The 22,415-nt window shown below is 43.1% G+C and overlaps 1 protein-coding gene across 3 annotated transcripts in view; it reads right to left on the minus strand.

Annotated features, from left to right (window-relative positions):
- Positions 1–4,466: 4,466 nt before the first annotated feature.
- Positions 4,467–22,415, minus strand: part of LOC109916498 (A-kinase anchor protein 12) — a 93,569-nt gene continuing 75,620 nt past the window's right edge. For all 3 annotated transcript variants that reach the window (XM_048601275.1, XM_048601274.1, XM_048601276.1), the window contains 2 exons: positions 10,496–16,898; positions 4,467–5,870 (listed from right to left, as the gene is read on the minus strand). In XM_048601275.1, the coding sequence (XP_048457232.1) occupies positions 10,501–16,898 (6,398 nt within the window). In that variant the 3' untranslated portion in view covers positions 4,467–5,870; positions 10,496–10,500. The remainder of the gene's footprint in view (positions 5,871–10,495; positions 16,899–22,415) is intronic.

Genomic DNA, 22,415 nt, shown 5'->3' on the forward strand with positions numbered 1-22,415 from the left:
CAAATCTTTCTGCAGTACGTAGTCCATCTGTGGTAAGTACAGTTTCTTATCTAATTCTACCTTCCCCACAAGTGAATAATGGTTGGAATGGTATTTCAGGATCCTAAGATAATTGTACATGAGATTCATCATGATTCATTCATCTGGAGAAATGCTATCCCTGCCCCATTTAACTGGACATCACATTCAAGGTGCACTTTGAGAGCAATGTGAAGTTTCATTAATATTTTGTCTGCTTTATGCTCCTGTTGGCTTTGGGTGCTGCTGTGCAATGGCTACACACATTCAGCATTTTGTCCACTAAGATTGCAAGGTCTTTTCACCTCTGGCCCAATGTGCCAACCAATAAACAGAGCATGTTTCTCAGCTGTATAACTCTATGACCTTCACTCAATTATCATATATGAACATGTCTTTTTCACCTACCACTTAAATGAATAACTTGGCTAACTCATTCTGTAATTTTGAGCTGCCAGTTCTGCTCTCACTATCCTTCCTAATTTAATACCGAGTAATAATAGAAGTTAGAAAGGCAGTTGTAAGTTAGAAACAAATGATTTCAGTTCCTAATCTTGTGTTTCCCACTCTAACAACTATTCATTTCCTACCCCTCAACCAGTTTACTAATTTTTAGAGTTTTTCCTAACTCTGACAAAGGTTAGAAGGATCCTTTGTGGCAGAACAAAGGTGTGTGGACCCACTGGAGAAACCTTCATCCCAAGTACCAGCCACACTTCTTCTCCTGGCACTCTGCTGTGAACATTCTCATTGATAGAGTAGTCCATGTTTCCTTCCCACTAATAATTCTGATGTAACCAAATCTTCAGGCCTGTGTTTCCTTTATTCCATCTTGGGATATGGGCATCACTGGCTGACCAGCATTTATTGCCTGGCCGGTGATGGTGATGGTGAGCTGCTTTCTTACACCACTGCAATCCATGTTCTGTGAGTAGAATCGGAACTCCCCTAGCGAATTCTCGATTTTGATCCAGCAATAGTGAACGGATGGCGACATATTTCTAAGTCAGAGAATGGTGGGTGGCTTGGAGGGAAACTTGTAGGTAGCAGATGCATTGCAACACTGCCGCCCTCGTCCTTCTAGATGGAAGTGGTCATGTATTTGGAAGGTGCTGTCTAAGGACCCTTGTCAACTTTCTGTACTTATAGATCATAAACACTGCTGCAGTGAACATCGGTTGTGAAGGGAGTGGATGTCACATCAATCAAGCAGGCTGCTTTATCCTGGATGGCACCAAGCTTCTTGAGTTGTGTTGAAGTTGCATCCATCCAGGCAAGTGGGGAGTATTCCATTGCACTCCTGACTTGTACCTCGTTTTGGAGAGTCAGGTGCTGAGTTACCTAACTCAGTTAGTATTCCTAACCTCTGAGTTCCTCTTGTAGCTACTGTATTTATAGGGCAAATCCAGCTGAGTTTCTGGTCAGTAGTAGCCCCTTACATTGACAATGCGGTTTCAGTAATGGTAACATCATTGAATGTCAATGGGTAGTGGTTAATTGTCTATTATTGGAGATATTCATTGCTTTGCATTTGTAGCATAAATGTTACCTACTACTTGTCAGCTCAAATCTAGATATTGTCCAAATCTGTTGCATTTGAATATGGGCTCCTTCAGTACTTGAAGCATGAATGGTGCTGAACATTGTGCAGTCATTGGCGAACATCCCAACTTCTGACCTTTTTATGATGGATGGAAGATCATTGAAGCAGCTGAATATGCTTGGGCCTAGGACACTAGCCTGAGGAACTGATCTCCAACAACCACGGCCATCTTCCTATGAGCTAAGTATGACTCCAGCCAGTGGAGCATTTGCCCTGAGTCCTAGTGATTCCAGTCTGCTGGAGCTCCTTGATGTCAGGGGCTTTTACTCTCAACTCAACACTAGAATTAAGTGCTTTTGTCCATGTTTGAATCAAGGCTATAATGAGTTCAGGAGCCGAGTGGTCCTCGTGGAATGGAAACTGTCAATGAGCAGGTTATACTTGATGGCACTGTTGATGACCCCCTCCAGGACTTCACTGATGATCAAGAGTAGACTAATAGGGCGGCACTTGTCCAGGTTGAATTTGTCCTAACTTTCGTGTATAGGACATACCTAGGCAATTTTCCACACTGTTGGTAGATGCCATGTTTCAACTGTACTGGAACAGCTTAGCTCACGGAGAGGCAAGTTCAAGAGTACAAGTCGTCAAGTGCGTTAGCAGAATGTTGAGGACCCATAGCATTTGCAGTAGCCAGTGCCTGCAACCATTTCTTGCTATCACGTGCAGTGAATTGAATTAGCTAAAGTTCGTCATCTATGATGTTGGGGACCAATGGAGAAGGCCGAGATCGAACCATCCACTTGACACTTCTGACTGAAATTACTGAAGATCAAAAACGACTCGGCCCTTTCTTTTGTACTAATGTGTTGGTTTCTTCCGTCATTACGAGTGGGGATATTTGTGGAGCTGCTGCCTCCTCCACCGAGTTGTTCAATTTGCCCACCACCATTCGTGATGTGGCAGGATGGCAGAACTTACATCTGATCCATTGGTTGTGGGATTGTTTAGCTTCATCACTTGCTTCTTATGCTGTTTGGCATGCAAGTAGTCCTATTTTGTAGCTTTGCCAGGTTGACACTTCATTTTTAGGTATGCTCATACCATGCCCTCCTGCACTCTGTTGATTCAGGGGTGGTCCCCTGGCTTGATGGTAATGGCTGAGTATGGGATACGTCAGGCTGTGAGGTTGCAGATTATAGTGGAATAAAATTCTGCTGTTAGGGCATCCATGAGGCACTGTGAGCCATTATCTTGAGATGTTAGATTTGTTTTAAGTTGCTCCCATTTAAGTGATTGTGTGTTTGTGGCACTATGGTGGGTGTGAATGTGAAAGCAGGACTTCGTCTCCGCAAGGGCTGTGCAATGGTCACACTTAGCAATACTGTCATGGACAGATGCATCTGTTTCTGGTAGATTTAGTAAGGGTGGGGTCAAGTACATCTTCCCTCTTGTTAGTTCTCGCTCCACCCTACATTTTAGACCCTTGCCATGAACAATGCTTAGAGAAAGCACTGAACAACAGGAAGGAGTACTGATTCATTGTCCTTTCTCAGCTGCTGTTTATACACTTTTATAGCTTTCACCATAATGATCCCTTTTGTTTAATCACTTCTACCCCATCTATCAACACTTTTTTATATCAAGTGTACAGCCAGGGTGAAAAAATTTTTTTAAAACTTTTCTTAGTGGAGAATGTTAGAAACAAGGTTTATCCGTCTACCACAATGGCTCAGTCTTTAGGTTTAGTGACTAAATTATAGTCTTGAAGTGATACGTTTCTGTACTCACTGACCTATTAGTGCTTCTAAATGTTATATACTATGGGCACTCTATGGGTATTTTCATTGACCAAACAAATGAAGGGTTACACCTATAGCTAAATGTCCCTCCTAATTTCAGGATCTTGAAAGTAAACCTACAGCCAATAGCTCCAGTTGCCTTGAGCAGGAGTCTTCATTACAGAGTAAGGAACTCACGTGACCATGGTACCATATCAGGTTAAAGATGGCCATGTTGAAGTGTGACATTTAATGTCCCCATAATGCTGTGTTTTGAGGTGAGTAGTAGCTAATCAAGTGAAAGGAGGTTGCAGGAAAGCTGAACAATGTCCACTTAAGGGGTTTGTTCCCCTCAGTAGAGGGCAGCCAACATAGTTGAATGCAGGCTTTGGAATAGTGGTGGGTGGCTGTGTGGAGCATTAGAAGGTGGCAGTGCTGAAAGCCTTTCAACATTTTGACGCACCTTCAAAGGCATCAGTGCCTCAAAGAACCCAGCAATGCAATGGGGGCTTAGTAGCCAATTCAAACAGCAAAGCCTCACACTTAATTTGTGCTGAACTGGAATAGACATTGACTTGTGCATCTAATCATGGAGATGGGTCTGTGGTTCTCATCAGGAAAACCAAACCTCCACTACATTACTACACTGACTAAATTATCAACTGTGTTTAGGACACGAGGCAGAAAGATCAAAGAACATGGGGACAAACGTGAATGTGTAAACATCCATGCCACACAATCTCTTATTCAACAGAGGGCTGGATGCCATTCTAGCACAGGTGTGAGGAAAATATTTTAAGGTGGTTTTGACAGAGCAAAACTTGGATGGTTTGGTCCAGAGTTTGTGGACATGTCTCTTTCTGTGAAAGTAGCATTATCTGAAAGTAAGTACAGTAAAATCTGATTCCACAGTAACATTCAAAAAGAAATTGAATTCATTTGAAAAAACAAAACTTGAGAAAGCTAGAGGGAGTGGCCAAGAGGAGGACTATTAGAGGAGTAAGTAGTCTTTTCTAAAATTATAAAATTGATCAGAGCAGTGGACTAATTTTCTACCTCATGAATGTCATTTAACATTCAATCCCATAGCAGTGTCCCATCCCACAAAGGAAAACACATGGAAATTAATGCTAATATTACTTTATTTGTAGAAGTTGTGTTTTAATTATTCCAATATGGCTTAGATACACAGCAAATACAATTTATACAAATGTCAATTTCACATTCAGTTATAAAAGCACAGCAGTGTTAATGAGAGTAACATCAGTCTCTCGGTCATAGATCCTGCTCAAGTTAAATTCATGCAGTACACAAGTCTACAGTAGTTACCATTTCTAACTTCATTTACTGTAAATTACATTAACAAGACAGGAACTGTACAGTGAGTGTTACAGGCTAGGGTGTTGGTTTATTAATTGGATGGGTGGGGGAGGAAATATGCTGAACAGGGTAACCTGAATAAAATCAGCTTGAACATTGTTTAAATGCTGGAGTTTAGTAAGAAACATGTTGGGATGGAATGGTGAGGTGGGTCACAAATAGGCCAAAAACATCTAGACAGGAACATTAATGGCATTTGAACATTAATTGTATGCAATAGCAAGGCACATCTTGGAGATCATTATGGAAGTCCAAACAAACCTCAACTAGTAACCCAATTTAATGCACCTTCATTAACGAACACTTCAGTTTCATCAAGCTGGCCCCAGTCACCCAACCGGCTAAAGGCATTAACCAAACGATGGTCACGTTTCATCCTCTGGAACACTTGCAACAGTCCAGGATCTAGGCTTTGGTGAATTTTGCATGGTTCAACCTTGCACAATGCACTGAAGTTACCTTTACTCCATAAGGTTGACTTCAAATCTTTAGTTAGTCCTCAGAATGGAGATCAGCTTTGCCAGAACTTTGAGTCCACTTCGATATTCTAAATGACCTGGGTGAGGTCAATTTCAATCTACTTGCAAGGTAAAAACAGGCAAAACAAATCATGAAATACCATCAAGTGTAGCTTGTTGTAGCTGCCATTTCTATAGACCTGTTTCACTCAAAGCTGTCACCACTGCAATCCTTTATCAAACATTAAGAACCAGCTCCTGGACAACTAAAGTTAATTCGGTTATCCCAATCCAAATCTTTTGAAAAAAAGTGATAGCCTTAATGAACAAGACATTATATTTAAGATATTAGAATTAAATTTCACATTAAAATAGAAGCAATCTGATGATACAAAGAAACATCTCTAGATTTTTGAGCAAATACCCCTTCCTTCAAATATTCAGACACCATTGTGTTACACATTATTTGAAGAAAGCAGGCAAGGGCGTTGCCTCAAAATAAGCATTATGTTTATCATCAGGACATCAGGCTAAAAGCAAGATATATTTAAATAACTGTGTAGATATAGCTTGCAAATTGATTTGGGATTGTCAATCAACAGGGGTACTTGGTCTCATCACAGTAGCGTTGTGCGATATTCCTATAGCCTCTTTGCCTTCACATTCTGTATTTCACGAGTGTTTGGAGCTCTGCAAGTGCACACAAAAATAAAATTACGTTAAACAATGAATGGGGGTATAGGTTAGTTGAGTTGGCTCAATGGCTAGTGTGTACTGCAGAATTACATCAACAATGCAGGTTAAATCCCAATCAAACCTGGTTCCTCACCTTGTGCCACATTTAACATGGAGCAATGCTCAATGTAAAACCAATTGTCTCTCAAGAGAAATACTTGTGGTCCTGTGTGGGTGAACTATGGCTAATTGCTTATAAGGAAGTATAAATTGTTGCTGCTCACCTTTTATCAATTTAAATTCTGAGTCACAAATATCTGATAAAGCTTCTTAAAAAAAATTACGAAACCAAAATAAAGGCATCCTGAGATTTGGAAACAGTATGATTTCAAAATCTGAAGTTGGAAAGATGCACCATAGTATCAGTATGAATTGTTCAGGGAGGGGAAATCTCTTGGTAGCCGAGACAACTTAATATAGCAGGAGTAGCTGAATGACACCTCACTCCCCACAGTGTGGTCGAGAGTCCCATGTCCTGCTGATAGTACCTAAACAGTCTCAGGATTACAAGTCATGACCAGTGGCAGATCTGGAAGATCATGGCACTACAAGCTCAACAGTTGGCTGGTGAGAGGTAAGAGATCCTCCAAGTAGAGTGATCTCTTCAAACAGACAAGGATGGCAACAAGAAACACCTCATTAAACCTCTTTCCCTCGTCAAATATGGTCAATATAAACAATTCTCAAATCAGCATGAATGGGGATATCCATGAACTACCAATTCTTTATCTTGCAACTGTTTCTTAAAAGGCTCCAAAAACAAAGAAAAACTAATGCCAGAAGAACTGCTACTTGGAGCATTAGAACATCAAGCCTGGAGCAGAAAACAGAATTTAAGGAATGAATTGCTTAGGTTTTGAAGATGGACTGGAAGAGAGAAGGATTAGCACAATGAAGTCCTTATCTATTCAACTGGAGAGAAACATGAAAAAAAACATCAGTGGCTTTTCGTCACAAATATTGCAAACCTGTTAAGGATACTGAGCTATTTTTGGGAGAATTCTCTTTGTCAAAATAGCAGCTGCATCTTGAGAATTGAGAATTATTGAATTAAGCATATAATTGCATAATTCAAAGTGCAGCTGCTGAGGATCCCGAAGCCATCATGAGTTAGGTCAAGCTAGACAACACTGCAGTTTGCGATATCAGCACGGTCATGGGATTTCTTGGGGAAAGGTAACATGCAAGTTCTTATATGCAAGGTAATGTTGGCACCGGAGCAGACAAGTTATGACAGAAACTACAGTTTAAATATCACCCCAGGCAAAGTTGTTTTGTGGAATTTCTGGACAGCCAAATGAATTAGATCACCTAACACAATAAAAACACTTCAGAAATTCCACTGACCAGTCAAAATAATACACAGATGTCGACTGTGACAGCACTGTCATGTCAGTGGTTACCACAATTTATGTCAGAGTAAAACAAAATGAAAGCTGGTTCTCAGATGATGGGAAGACTTTGTTATTAAAAAAGGAGCAGAGTGGATGTAAGTAATCACTTTTCAATGCTGCTGGCAGAGGAATCAATTAAGTTATTAAAACCTCCTTGAACACAGAACAGCAAGTTTCATGGAAAGTACAAAAAAAGTGAAGGTTTCTACAAAATGAAGTGTTCAAGCAAACATGGAGTTAAGAAAATTTCAGAACCCAACAGAAAGCAAAGAAAAAAAAAATGTACGCAGAATGGAAGCTGGCAGAATGACAAATGCATTTCAATGTGACAATGAAAAACTTGGAAGCCTAAAGCAATTCACCAACTTAAATTTTAGGAAAGGCTACAATTTGTAGCTCAAGTGGATGTTTGAGAACCGGATCGTTTGATTCTCACGGAAAAGGTCAAAAATCAGGGAAAGATTGAGTAAACAAAGAGAAAAAAAAAAAAAAAAAAAAAAAAAAATCGCATAACAATGTTTGAGGACTTCGAACAAAAATAAAGGCAGACCAGAGATTGAGAAGGGAAAAGGGGATCTTGGCCTGATAACCGTCAGGACTGGATGAAATAACAAAAGATGAATGAAGCAACAGAACAGCTGAAGAACCATCAAGAAACAACACTAGCTTTATCCCTGAAGATCTGAGTGTTTTTGTCATTCTACCAACAAAACTAATGCAATAGAAGGCAAAATATATTGAGTATTCAACCTAGGTGAGCAAGCAGCAAAAAAGGTCAAGCACAGAACCTTAAGGAGTTGCAATTAGAGAGGAAATCAAATCAGATTTCAGGCACGCTTCATGGCTTTGTAGCGGATAAATGAACATTAAATGTAACCTTTTCTTTTAAAAAGTCGTAGAGCAACTGAAGTGCAAAACCACCTCTACTTACCTTGTAGTTAAATGGAAGCATTTGATAAAAGAAAGATAAAGAGCAAGGACATTCCAGAATGTAACATAATAAAATTATGTTCTAACTTCCATTTACTAAATATTTCCAGGAAGCACAGTAACATCCTATTGTCTAAAACAAACCTCAAGAAACATCAGCTTGAAACAAGAATTTGTGTACTAATGTGTGTTTGGTTAGCAATGAACTATCAATGTAAAGTTTGGAACATTGGCAAAAGAGGAAGAAAGTCAACAACTCTGAAAAGTGATGTTGAAAAAGGCTCATGGTAAACCAGGTGGAAAAAAGAACTAATGAAGAATTACTGAATAGGACCCAAGAAAACTTTAAAACAATATCAAAAAGACAACATGTTTTGGACATGCACTAGGGTCAGAGTGCCTAATCATTCAAAGGATTTAGCAGAACAAGAGGTTGACAGTGGAGGAAGACCCAGATTAACTATTAAGGACTCAGTTAAAATAGAAATCAAATGAGGTTTATCCACTTACTACAGGTCAAAAAGTTTGCAAGTTAATGGCCACCTACACCATTTGGCATGGAACTTGAACAATGAGACTTCCAGGGAGCATTTTTGCCAGTTTGATTCTCAATCAGCAACACAACTCTGAGGCAGAGGTCAAGGGTTCAATCACTGCCAGAGATTCTGTTTCTAACACTAATTGCTGACTAACTCAATCCGTGGCACCCGGAAGATCAGCTGTAATCACTGATCCATAAGGAGTCAGTGCTGTTTATAACAGCATAATATTCAGCCTCTGTCCCTGGATTAAAGGAGTTAAATAGTTGAGGTTTATATGCATTTTCACATATGCAGTCGTGAATATGTACTTATGGGACCCAAGCAAATGAGGGGGTACCTCTAATGGTTTTGGAGATTGGGCACAGGTGGGTGGGGGAGGTGGAAACAGTATATCATACGTGGTCTGGTTTACATTATTAATACAATACGTAAACATTTCACTCACTGATATTTTCGCACATTCGCCCATGGGAGCACAGGCTGAGATGTGTTCCTACTTCCATTTACCAAAATAACCAGGAAGCACAGTAAGAGATTCCTACTTACACTTTTGTTTTACAAATACAATTACAACTGCATTTGGTCCCACCTGTGAACAGCTGCTAAGAGCAAGCCAAAATATTGAAACTCTGAAAGCTGTCTCACTGGGGATCCTACAGTCATTGTAGTGACTTACTGCAGTCATAGCAAAGATTGCTACTGGGTTCCAAACTCTCAGCTACAAAAAAGGTCCATGTTTTTCACATTTATCAATAATCAAAATTTCAGTGGCCCAGCAGAACAGTTGCTATGCTCAACAGAAAAGGAGATCTTGTAAGTGTACTGTGCGATGAAAGGCCTTTTCCATTGTTCCACAGAAAACGTGGAGTTTGAAACAAACATTAGAGCATCAGTTTTAATGGCATTTCCACATTCTCTTGTCTAAGCATCATTGCTCAAACATCACTGCTAAAAATCAAACAAACAATCACTATCAGCAGGTACGACAACATGCAGTCTGAATAACTTTCAAACCACTAAACTCTCTCATGCTCAGAATTCACCATATTAAAGGTTAGAGACAAGAATGAAGTGTCAAAATAGTAGAGTGGCAACAGTCTCCACAAAAATGGAGGCTTCAAGTCCCATTCTACCAATCAGAGGACATAATCCAGGCTCAAATTCCAGTGCACCATTGAGGAAAGGGTATGTTTCAGCTTTAAAAGAAAATAGCGCATTTGTTCTCTTAGATGAATGCGTATGATCTATAAATGTACTAACTGATTCTTGATCACTGGAGGGAAAATCAAGGGTTTGGGCAAAGGGCAGGGGAGCAGACGTGAGGAGTGTTGGATCAGCCTTTTGAATGGCACAGCAGGTGAGGGGCCAAACAGCCTGCCCCATTCCTATTTTTTTTTTTTTTTTTAATGATCTGATGGTAACTGGTTACCAAATGTGTTTTGGAACATCCTAGGAATGGGAAAGAGGAAAAAAAATTTATGCAAGTTTTTTTCAATTTTAAATCACTTTGTCCTGATTAGTCTGTTTCAAATTCTGTTATGTCGAGATGATGAATTTTTAGTTGGACAGGAAACTTGAAATTGAGCTTAAATTGATTTCATTCTAATATTTTCAAATTACAACAGAACATGGTGGGCAAAAGGAGAGAAATTCATTTGCAGCAAAAAAAAAAAAATGGACCTGACGTAAGAGGTACCTTTTTAAAAATCAATACCTGCTTCAGGATGTTGTTTGCTCTGTTGCAGCCTTTACACTTTCTAAAGTAGAGGACTGATCCATTTGGTGTCCAATTTGCATTTCTTGACTCTCTTGCTTTTCAACTGCTTCAATCGTCTGTTTTTTATCAGATTCTTTATCATTTTTGTGATCAATGGATTCCATCACATCACTCTCCAACTTCTCATCTGCAACTTTTGGTGTTTGTTTCTCTTCAGCAGTGAGCATCAATTGATCTTGGACATCTTGTATTGATGTTTGTTTTTCATCCTGTTGACTGGCTTTCACAGATTGGCCTTTTTCCTCAGTCAGTTCTAGAGATGGTGGTCTTCCTTCAGGGCTTTTTAATGATTGGCAACATTCTACTTCAGTCACTTTTGATCCATCAGGCAATATTACAGACTCGTTAGTTTCTCTCTCCATTTCCACTGATGCCATATCTTCAGTCTCAAGTGGTTTCTGGTCACCTTCAATAGTTTCCTCAGATACCATCTCGGTTGAATGAATTACCACTACTTCATGCTCTAAAGCTTCAGTGCCCTTGCTGTCTTGGGTTTGCGCACTCTGATCAACAATTTCATCATCCTTTCCTTCTGTTGAGATCATTTGTACTTCTGGCATCTTTTCTTCTGCATCTTTATACATCTTTTCACTGTCTTTATCCTGTTCAGAAGAAACAGGATCTACTTGTTCCTCTGTTCTTTCAGTTGACTTTATGACACCCTTCATTGGATCCTCAGCTATCATGGTACTTGACTGTTCCATTGTCCTTGTTTGACTGACTTCTACATCAGTCTCCATTTCGAAGAACACCAATTTCTGTTCTGCTCCTTCAGTTCTGTGATTAACCAGGCCAGCTACTAGCTGCTCAGTGCTGGAGCTCTGTTGCTTTTGCCCATCAACAGTTGAGTCTACTTCACTTTCCACAGCAGAGTCTGCCAAGGTGCCAGCCGCTGCATCTATCGCTACCTCCACAATGGCAGCCGCAGTTTCTACTACAGGTCCGTGTACAATAACGTCAGGTTCAGCTGCCGGGATAAGCTGATCTACAGCTCTCAGCTCTGGAAGCTGCGTCACCACTGATCCTACAGTCTCTGCAATGACCTGCTCTTCTACAGCAGCTGCGGTCACAGGGAAAGCCACTTCACGGGACTCTGAACTCTCAGCTACAGAAGGCTCCGTTGTTAAGGTCACAGTCTCGCTTTGCACAGTTTGAAATTCATCAATAGAACCAGAGTGTAATTTTACCTCACTTCCCAAAGTTACACCTTCAGATTCAGGAACTACTTCCAGTTTAGGCTCTTCTGTGCATCCTTCAGCTGAAGCTTCTGAGGAGGGCAACTCTCCAGGAGACTCCAACTTGCTTAGGTGTTTTTCAGTTGCTCCATTAGCCAACTCCACACCATCCCCTTTTTGTGCCTCATCAGCCTTTTCAGAGGCTTCACATTGTTTGGGTACAACTACATCTTCTCCATCCAATTGGACATCTTGGACTAGTTCACCATCTGTGTGCGCAGACTCGAATTCAACTTCTGGTGTTGGTTGGTCTTTTTCCACAGCAGACAGCTCATCTCCCACCTTCTGCACAAGTTCAACCGTTGGAGACTCTTGTTGGAGACTTATGTTCTCATTTGTATCTACGGCCTCTCCAGTTGCTATGCTCGGAGGCTTGCCAGTAACACAACTTACTTGTGTTTCATGTTCTTTGGCTTCTGACTCAACCACCTCAGTTGCTGCAAGCTCCATGGTATCAGTTTTTCCAATTGGTCTGTCCGGCAAAACTTCAAATTTCTCTTTGGATAGCATGGCCACGGTGGGGTCTGGCTCCGGCTCCTCTTTAGTTAGATATTGGTCCACTTCCCTTCCTACCTGTGTTAATTCAATTACACCAGTTTCGCTTTGAAGCTCAACATGGGTTTCCTTGACAGCACCCTCAAGATGTGCAACTTCAAATTTACCACCTACTTCTGTTTCCATGTTCTTCACAACCTCAATTACTGTTCTCTCAGTTACGGAGGTCTGAATCGTTTCTTTGGATAGTTCTGCAATATTTGACTCTTGCTGTAGAACTTCCTTTGGTGAAGTCAGCATTTCAACTATTTGTTCCTTTGTTCCCTGCTCCCTAACTCTTGAAACAATGGACATCATCTCTTTACACACAGCCCCACTCATTTCAGTTCCCACATCCTCCGCAATAGATACCACAGGGTCATGAGCATCAACCACCTTCTGCACAGTCTTGATTTGCTCCTGTACTATTTTATCATTTGTTACCATCGTATGTACAATCTCTTCCTGTTTTGTAATCGCCCCTTCACCACGTACTGTCTCCGTCACCACGGCAACCGGAGTGGCACCGTCCGCCTCTTCACCGCGTCCCGTCTCCGTCACAGTGGCAACCGGAGTGGCACCGTCCGTCTCTTCACCGCGTACCGTCTCCGTCACCAAGGCAACTGGACTGGCATCAGTCTGTTCAGTACACACCGCCGCTGTCATTTCTGGACTGATTTTGTCAGTAGTCTGTTCACCAGGTAGAACCTCTGTCATTTCTACTACAGGAGTGGTCTGCTTAGTCTCTTCACAAAGTCCAGCCTCAGTCACTTCCACATCGGAGGCATCTTTAACAGTTTCTTCACTTGGTACAACGTGCATCACTGTTACTACCGGAGTGACTTCAATGGTCTCCTCACTGAGGCCAACCTGAGAAACTCTCACATCTGGGCCCATTTGCACCGTCTCCTTGCTGCACAACTCGGTCACCGTTACCACTGGAGTAACTCCAATGCTTTCTTCACAAACTCCAGCCGCAGCTGCATTCATTTCCACATTTACTGGAATGATTTTCGTGCTCTGTTCAGAAACCAGCTCAGCCTCCTTCGTACTGGCTAGAGTCTCTCTGCATTCAATCACACGCTCTTCTGTTCCCACCTCCTCAACAATCTCATGAGAGTTTCCAATAGTCTCTTCAGAAACAGCCTCAACATTTCCCACAGCCATCTGATGAGCAACTTCTGCAATTGCTGTTTGCTCCAATATGGCCTTCTCAGCAGATTCTGTTGGAATTCCATCAGTGACGTCTCCACATTCAGCAAGTTGCTCGACTTCTAGCTTCCCAGGAACTTCTGCAGTAACAGCTTTGATAGGTTCTTCATCTTCTGTCAGAACCTTTTCCCTACAGCTTGTCTGAGCAGCTTTGGGTTTTTCAAGTGGAGCTTGTGTCTTTAGAACATCCTCTGCTTGACTGACTTTCAAGGTCTCTTCAAGTCCAGTCTCCGTTTGGTCCATTACCACCTTCACCCCGGGTTCAGATATTCCCGTTTCAGCCTCGCAGACAGTTTCCACATGAGTTTGGTGCACCAAACTCAAGGGTTCTCCAAACTTTTCTGGTGGAGGAATCGTTTCAGACTCAATGCTTTGAGCAGCAGAAACCTCTATCGTTTCACATTTTGTTTGCTCGAGCCTCTCAAGCTGCGGAATTTCGTTATCTGCCACCTGGATAGTGCCTTCAGAGGCAGAGGGAGCGTCAGATTTTCCAGTTTCTCCTTTCCCAGCAGGCTCCGACATCTCAGTTTCACTCAAGGTCTCGACCGCCTCCTCTTGTACTTTTTCCGTGGAATCTCGTTCGCTGCCTGGAATCTCTGGGGCAGCCGCAGCTTTGCGGGGGGGAGCAAGTGGCCTGGCTGACAGCTTCACCCTTTCAGCTGCCTCCTGCAGCACCTCGTGGGTTTGCCTGGTTACCGTGACCTCATCGTCTGGCACAGGGGTGCTTTCTGCCGTCGTCACCGGGGTCTCCGTCAACTGCGAGACGGCTGACACCATCTCAGCAGTCTCCTCGGTGAGGGACTCCTCAGCCGGGTACTCCAGTGCCACGGCAACCTCGGAGCTCACCGGGGCCTCTTTGGCAATCTCATTGGGACAGATTGTTCTGGCCTGTTCTGCCAACGAAGCAGCATCGCCGTGCTCCGCTTGTCCCCTCGCTTCCACGATTTCTTCAACTATTTTTCCTTCGTCTTCAACCCTCTTCTCAATGATGTCTGAGACTGCAGTTGATATCCACGACGGCGATCTCTCATCAATGCTGCTTTTGATGCTCTCTAAAGCTCCCCGGTCCATGGTAACGGCTTGTCCGGCACTCAGTTCCCCACCTTCAGCTGGAGCTCCCGACTTGGTTAGAACATCGTCCTTGTGGACAGCATTCATGCCTACTGTCAGCTGCTGCTCCTTAGCTGCTCTCTCCTCTTCGACAGCATCGTATTCAGAAAGGGGAACTACTGCTGGTGTATCAGACTCTTCATCACCCTTGCTCACTCCCATCTCTGCCTGTTTGGTCTCTTTTCCGACGTCCTCTGCCGGAGGCTGGTCAGCCTTGGCATCGGACCTCTTCTTCCTTCGGCCTGGAATCAGCTTTTTCAGAGAAGCCCATGACTCCTCCTTGGCCTGTTGCTCGGTCTCGGGGACAGCAACTTCGGCAGCGGCGACAACGGTGACAGATTCGTCTGCACGGTCTTCGAGCTTGGATTTGGACTTGCGCCTTGAGGTGACCAACCTCTTAAAGGACTCCCATGTGGAGACAGCGCCGTCAGACACGTCCCCCTCCACCGGGCTGCTCACAGCACCTTCCGGAGATGTCCTGCCTTGGTCCTGATCCGTATCCTGCGGAACGCTGGCTCTCAGTTCCTCAGCACCATCCAGCACTTGGGCGACCCCCTCAGGTGACCTTTGGAGCTCCTCGTCCAGCTGTGGGGCCTCCGAGTCGGACAACTTCCTCGCTCTCTTTTTGGAGGAACCGACACAGATCAGCGCCTCCCAGGATACGGGGGCGTCTGCTTTCTTTTTGGGATCCTCAGTGCTGCGCTCCAAACTCAGGTCCTCAGCGTTTAGTTTCGCTTCTTCTTGAAGCTCAGCCGGGACAGCGCTGGCACTCTCGTTGGAAGAGGCAGCCACCCCCTTCACTTTTTCGGTCTGCTCGTCCTCTCGGTCGTTCTCGGACAGTACTTTGGGGCGCTTCTTTGACGTCACTAACTTTTTAAATGAAGCCCACGCAGTGATGCTCTCTTTCTTCCTCTCCCCGTCGGCAGCTTCGTTCATTCCCTCCACCTCAAGATTGGTGGCTTCCGCAGTCTCCGCAGGGACTGTCCCATCCACGTCTTCAGGGGAAGTTAAAGGAGGAGTGTCTGCCTTCTGGCCGTCAGGACTGCCCTCCGATTCAGTGGAGGACTGAAGTCGTGCCTCCTCGTCGTCATCTCCCGGTTTGGACTCCCCCTTAGCGGCTTTTGGTTTCTTCCCAGACAGCTTTTTGATGCTGCTGCTGGTGAAGAGTTTCTTCAGGGGGCTGCCCTGCAGCTTGGCCTTTTCTTGGGAAGACAGGAGCTCCGCCTCACCCACTATAGGCTCCGGGGCCTTGACCTGTGTTCGATCCGGGCCTACGTCAGTCTGTCCTGCTTGAAGCTCTGCTGAGACTTCGACAGGGGCAAATTCTGGCTTCACCGGTCTCTCAGCTGATGGGCTCTGCACTGTTAGCTGGGCCGCCTGACCCATCTCCAAGGCTGGGGCGGCCATCTTCATTTCGGGGCAAGGCTGCCTGTCGTCTACCGCGGACACGCTGCCTTCCCCCATCAGCCTTTCTTCTGCCTCCCTGACTTTGGCTAGTTCCACAGAGAGGTCCTCGAAGTCATCGTCTCTCTCCCTTTCTTCCACCAGGTGGGCACCCAAGATTTCAGCGTCTTTTGGCAACGCAGAAGGCTCCTTTGAAGGTCCACGATCACCTTCCTCACCATTAACGTTTCCAGCGGCAACAACTTGCTCCCCGTTCACTTCGGGCTTCTCCCCAACAACCAGGGGCTCATCTTTAGCCTTCTTGAAGCTTGGTTTCCTTCGCAACACAGAGAAAAAGCCTTGTCTAAAAAATCTCTTCAGCGGAGAGTCCATAGCAGGACTCTCGACTGGACTGACGACAGATTCCACTGGCTCCTCAGCAACAGTGGGTTTTGGCTCCACTTGGTCGGTGGACTCTTCCGTTTCTCCAGGGGTGAGAACTTCAGGTGGACTTCCCTCCGCTTCATGAGCAGCTGGACTTAGGTCGCCATTTTTCAATCCTCCCATTTCTTGCTTGGATTCACCGTCTGCCTCACCATCTTCATCCTTTTTCACGGTCAGCAACTGCACAGGTTCCAGCTTCACCGGGTTCTCTTTCTTCACTGTGAACTTGCAGCCCACAAATTTGAAGACCTTCTTGAAGCCAATCTCACCAGCCTGTGCCTCCTCTCCAATTTCGACAGGAGGACTGGCATCTTCCTGGGAATCTCTTGGCTCCTCATCCTTGGTTTTGGCGGGAAGAGTTTCCTTCTGTTCAAGATCCATTTCCACTGGTTCCTCCTCTTGCGTTATGCTTGGTGGTTCAACTGCAAATAGAAAGATTAAAAAAAAAGGTGAGTCTCTTGACACTGAATCAGACTCAAAATTTAACAAAGGAAGAAACAAGGAGCCAACACTTTCTCAAACCAAACCATCCTATTAAGATTTAAGCTGCAATTATCAGCCTTGAATCTGAACTGCCTCCAAATTCTTGTTTAACGTAGAACAAGACATTTCACTCTGATTAAAAAATTGTTTAAATATTTTACTGCTTCCAGCTAAATTTGAGATTCAATCTCACCAATTTTTTGCTGGCTGAGAGCCAGCTTTTCCAGATTTCATTACCCCAAGCAAGTAGAGCTCTACGAAGATGGAAACCGAAAGAACTGCGGTTGCTATAAATCAACAGCAAAAACAGAAGTTGCTGGAAAAGCTCAGCAGGTCTGACAGCATCTATGAAGGAAAAAAAAAAATCAGAGTTAACGTTTCAGGTCAGTGACCCTTCCTCAGAATACCGGACCCAAAATGTTAACTCTACTAAAATGGACTTCGTTCTCTTCCAATCCCAATTGCAACAGTATCCATCAAGATTCACACTCATATACCCAAGGTAGTACGAGTAAGCCATTTTGAACCCTGTAGCCTGCAACCTCAAAAATCACATTCCCACCTATCCCTGATGACCTTTCACCCCGAGCTTACCAACAATTTATCCACCTCTGTCTTAAAAACATCAAAAAATGTTGTTTCCACCATCGTCTGCGAGAGAGAGAGAGAGGAGAGAGAGACGGGAACATTTTGCCTTGGGACCACAGCAATGAGGTGGATTCTCAACAGGCCTTCGCAATAGCTGAACAAGCCAGCAGTTGTTGACACAGCGACAAAGTCAGATTAGCTGGTATCGATCTATGCACTGAAAATGGCAAATGCAGTTCTGTCAAGTCGGGGAATTTCAGAGGGCTACTGCCAAAAATGGGAGAGCTTTCTCATAGACTAGTCCAGCAACAGCATGACAGTCATACTAGAAATCATTCCTGACAGACAAACATCCCAGACACCACTATCACCATCCCTGGCAGGACAGGCCCAGCAGTGAGGCAACAATGGAGAGAGTGGCCCTGCGAGTCTTCAATATAGACCCCAGATGCCTTAAGACATGGCATCAGGTCACACATGGGCACAGAAACCTCATGCTGATTACCATATACCACTGCCAATCCCTTGCTTCCAACCCCTCCAGAACTTCCCCAGCAGCTGATGAACCAATACTCGGTGGAAGCACCAAGGGTTGCTAGGCTGCAGAATGTACTCTGGGTGGGGGATTTCAACATCTACCACCAAGAGTGGCTCAGAAGCAGCACCACTGATTGAGCTGGTTGGTCATAAAGGATATAGCTCCTAGACTGGATCTGAGACCGGTGGTGAGGGAGGCAAAAACATACTTGACCCCACCTTCAATACGCCAGCAACAGATGTATCTGTTCACAACAAAATCAGTAAGAGCAACCACCGCACGGTCCTTCTGCAGACAAAGTCCCGCCTTCACATTCTATCACGTTGTGTGGCACCGGCACTGTGCTAAACAGGATGAACTTCAAACAGATCTAGTAACTCAAGACGAGGAACCAGTGTTACACTATGAGCCATTTTCCACTGAATCATACCCCAAACACAATCTGCAATCTCAGCCCAGCATACTCCCCATTTAACCATTACCCCCAAGCCAAAAGATCAACACTGCTTCAATGGAAAATGCAGAAGGGTGTGCCAGAAGCAGGCATACCTAAAAAGGAACTCTCAACCTGGAAGCTCCATCTAATTGCTGGTCACCCCAGCACCGTCATATTCCCAAATTGGGTTCCACCATTCATTTACAGAGTCCCGGTGCTCCTATACTCCAAACAGTAGTCCCCTCTATCAATACCTTGTGACCCAGTGCAGCAATTTTACATTGCCTACCCTCCTCTTCAAGACTTTCCTTAGACCCTTGCCCAGCAAGATCCCATAAACCTCACCACCCTGCTTGGCTAATGCTGGTCTCCCCTCCAGGCACCAGCCACAGGAAAGTGATCCTTTAGTTACTTAGAATACCCTAGCATCTTCTACCTTGCTGCACAAACTCTGGCCTCAGAGTCTCCTTTAGTTGTGCTACATTAAAGCTGCTGACACGAATTATGGAAGGATACAAAAGTGATGTCAATTGTATCTCCTGGATTAGTCTCACTCCCCTTCACATTCCCTACAACTCAGCAACTCTTTATCCAATTGTCTTTGCAAAGTTGCTACTGAATTTGCTTCCACTATCCCTAAATCTGTCCTCTGATCACCGACTCTTCCATCACACTCAACTTACGCTATCCATATTATTCATGATTTTGAGCTCCTCTGTCAAAATCTCATCCCACCTTCCCTTGCTCCAAAGGAAAAAGCCCAACCTCTGAATGGCTGAAGTCTCTCAGCCTTGGTCCCATTCTCTCCTCTTTCTTCTCTACACCTCTCCAGAGCCTCAAAGACCTTCCTGAGGCCGTGTCCACAGCACTCAGTCTGAGGCCTAAATCTTTTTAAGTGTTTACCATAACTTCCTTGCTTTAGTCCTCAACCTAAACCTTCTAAAACCAGGATCCTATTTGCTCTGACAGCCAGTGTCAAAGACTTGCGTAGACTCCTATACGTCTTGCGGTTCATGCAACTCTTGGAAAGGTACACCTGAATTCATACCATCTCTCTTCAATCTTCCAAATGAATCCCATCTGTCACAGGTTTGCCCATTTTACCAGTCAATGCACCGAAATCCATTGTTATTGACTCCCCCACTTAACTACATTGGAGTTGGGCCAACTACAAACCTTGAAATTATATCCCTGCACACAAGTCCAGATCATTACACATATCAAAAATAACTGAGTTCAATCTCCACCCATAGGAACATGGTACACCTCTCTCCAATCTGAAAACCATTCACCGCTGTGCCTCAGCTTTCTATCCTTTCCCCAGTTATGCAATATCAGCTTAATCATATAAGTTTTAATTCTGCGGAAAAAAGTTTGTTGTGGTATTTCAAATGCCTTTTGAAAAGCCATTCGCAATTTCAACCATTTCAGTTACAGCAATGACTATAACAGTAATGTACATAGCTTTTTTTGATAACAAATCCCAATAGTATTGATTATTTACAGACAAAAGATCAATCTAATATTGACAGCAGCACATCCACATCCAATCTTGCATTTAGATAGCACCTTTAAACACCAAGGTCTCTGAAGGTAAATTTATAACCGGTTGTAAACAGACAATAAGTTAATGTTAAGCTGAAAAAGACAAATAGGAAGATGATTTTAAAAAGGTTGAAAAAAAGAAAGATTTCAAAACTAAGGACCTAGATGGCTTAAGGTATGGCTGCCAGTGGCAATGTAAAGGGAGTGGGGTGTGTGCAGAGTTTTAGACGGTGTAGGGCTGGAGAAATTGAGTGATAATGGAAGGGAGAACCTATGAAAGGATTTCAACACATGCAAGGCATGGATGTATTTTAGCTTGTACACAACTTCAGTAGCTGTGGCAATACCCAGCAACATTTACAAGACTATTAGTTCTGAAGAGTCAAACTAGACCCAAATATTTACCGTTTCTCTTTCCACAGACAGTGTCAAAACAGTTTCTCTAGCATTTTATTTCAGGTTTCCAACGTCCACATTTATTAAAAAATGTTGGAATGAGCACAGCATGTTGTGGTGTGCGAGGTTATTTTGTCCTGGTTTTTTTGAGGAGACATTTTAAAGGGACAGGTGCCAAGCAGTCTATAAGATGAACAACTTATGAAACTTTGGGTGTGTTTTTGTTTAAAAAGGTTGGAATAATAGAAGCAGCTTGAATGGTGGCGGTCAAGCTCCCAACCACAGAACCTGGATTTTGAGTTTACGTTTTCAATAGCAGTTGCTTTTGGAGGGTTTTGAAGAAGTGGAAGCTATTCTTTTCCTCTCAGTTACAGCCAAAAGCTGGGAGTTCTCTGCCTGCTAATGGTGCTGCACATGAAACAATCTGTTTTCTGAATTTGCCTTTTTGCCAAGGGTGTGTTTATGGGATGTTACTATGTTGGAACAGTTAATTAGTAGTAGTTACTATATCTATTATTCTGTTTTACAATAAAATTATTCCAACTCCTCCTTTCTTTTGTTGCATTTTAACTAGTGGATGAATAACAGTTTTTGCTTTAAGTCCAGCAGTTTGACTGATCAAATTGCATCTGGAATGCAACACATCATATTTACCTATAAAATAAGAAAACGTTAGGGTCTAAACCATCTTCTGAACAGTTTGAGGAGGTTTGGTCTGGTCCATAATGTCAGAGTATTCCATTTTCAATAGAAGCACCAGGCTAGACAGGAGAGAGTCTCCTGTTGCCTGGTGCTCACTTTAAAGCGATTGGATTTCTTGTTAACAATAAATTGGACAAATCAAATGGGCCTAACGACAGCTCAGTGGGAGACATTAAACAATTTGAGTAAGTAAGAACCAGTTTACACTAAGGGACAAGGAAGTCCTGTTTGCCAAAAATACTCCAGAAAGAGAATATGAACACTAACTTAAGGAATATCAAAAACAACAAAAAGGAATATACCATTGCATTGCCAAAAAGTGAGGCTAGTCAGAAGCGTATGGTACCCTTGAAAATGGAGTGGCATTAATCAACAAAAAAGTGAAGAGGTAAACATGTTGAATATTTACTCTGCATCATTACTTACAATACAGGAAAACATCAGCACACCAGGCACCCCAGGGAGTGAGCAGAGAAATAATTAAACAAATTAAGAGCTAATAAGAGTTTAAGGTCTGATTAGAGGTGAGGGACGGAATAGTTTTCTTTAAAAAAGTGTGTGTCAGGGACTAACCTAACTTTTAGTAAATAAGGTACAGCTATAAAACAAATGGAGAGTACAAGTTATTAATAAATTTAAGGATTATTTTCAACTTTTGACAGCAAAACGTTAACATTTGTCAAAACCAGAAAGCAAGAGCTCAGTCTGGAAGGAAGAAATTGTGCTTCATTTATATTGAACATTATAGAAATACCAAATGCTATCTAAACATTTAAAATGAAATTTTTTTTTAACAAAAAACATAGTAAGATGACTCTTTGAAGAAATAAGTCACAACGAATCCAAGTTCCTTTTAAATGTTGCCACCATTTTAGTTTTAAAGTTTGAGAAGATCCATAGCTCAGGTTGTGGATGACGTTGTAGACACGCTCGCCAAACTGTTGGGTTTCATTGCAAAGGTTTTGTCACCCTGCTAGGTAACATCCTCAGTGCACATCTGGTGAAGTATCAGTGTTCTGTCCCACTTGTTATTTATATGCCTCTGTTTGCTGGATACCACTGAGAAACAGAACCAGAAGTAATACCGGGAATAATGTCAACCACCCCAGCCAACCGAGGCGTACAAATAACAAGTGGGACAGAACATTAACGCTTCACCAGAGGCGCACTGATGTTACCCAGCAGGGCGATGTCTACAACCTCACTGTTTTATTTCATTTGAAAAATGGATTTGGGTGCGGATGGCTAAGC

Source organism: Rhincodon typus, chromosome 9, assembly GCF_021869965.1.
Source record: "Rhincodon typus isolate 14 chromosome 9, sRhiTyp1.1, whole genome shotgun sequence".
Lineage (NCBI taxonomy): Eukaryota > Metazoa > Chordata > Chondrichthyes > Orectolobiformes > Rhincodontidae > Rhincodon > Rhincodon typus.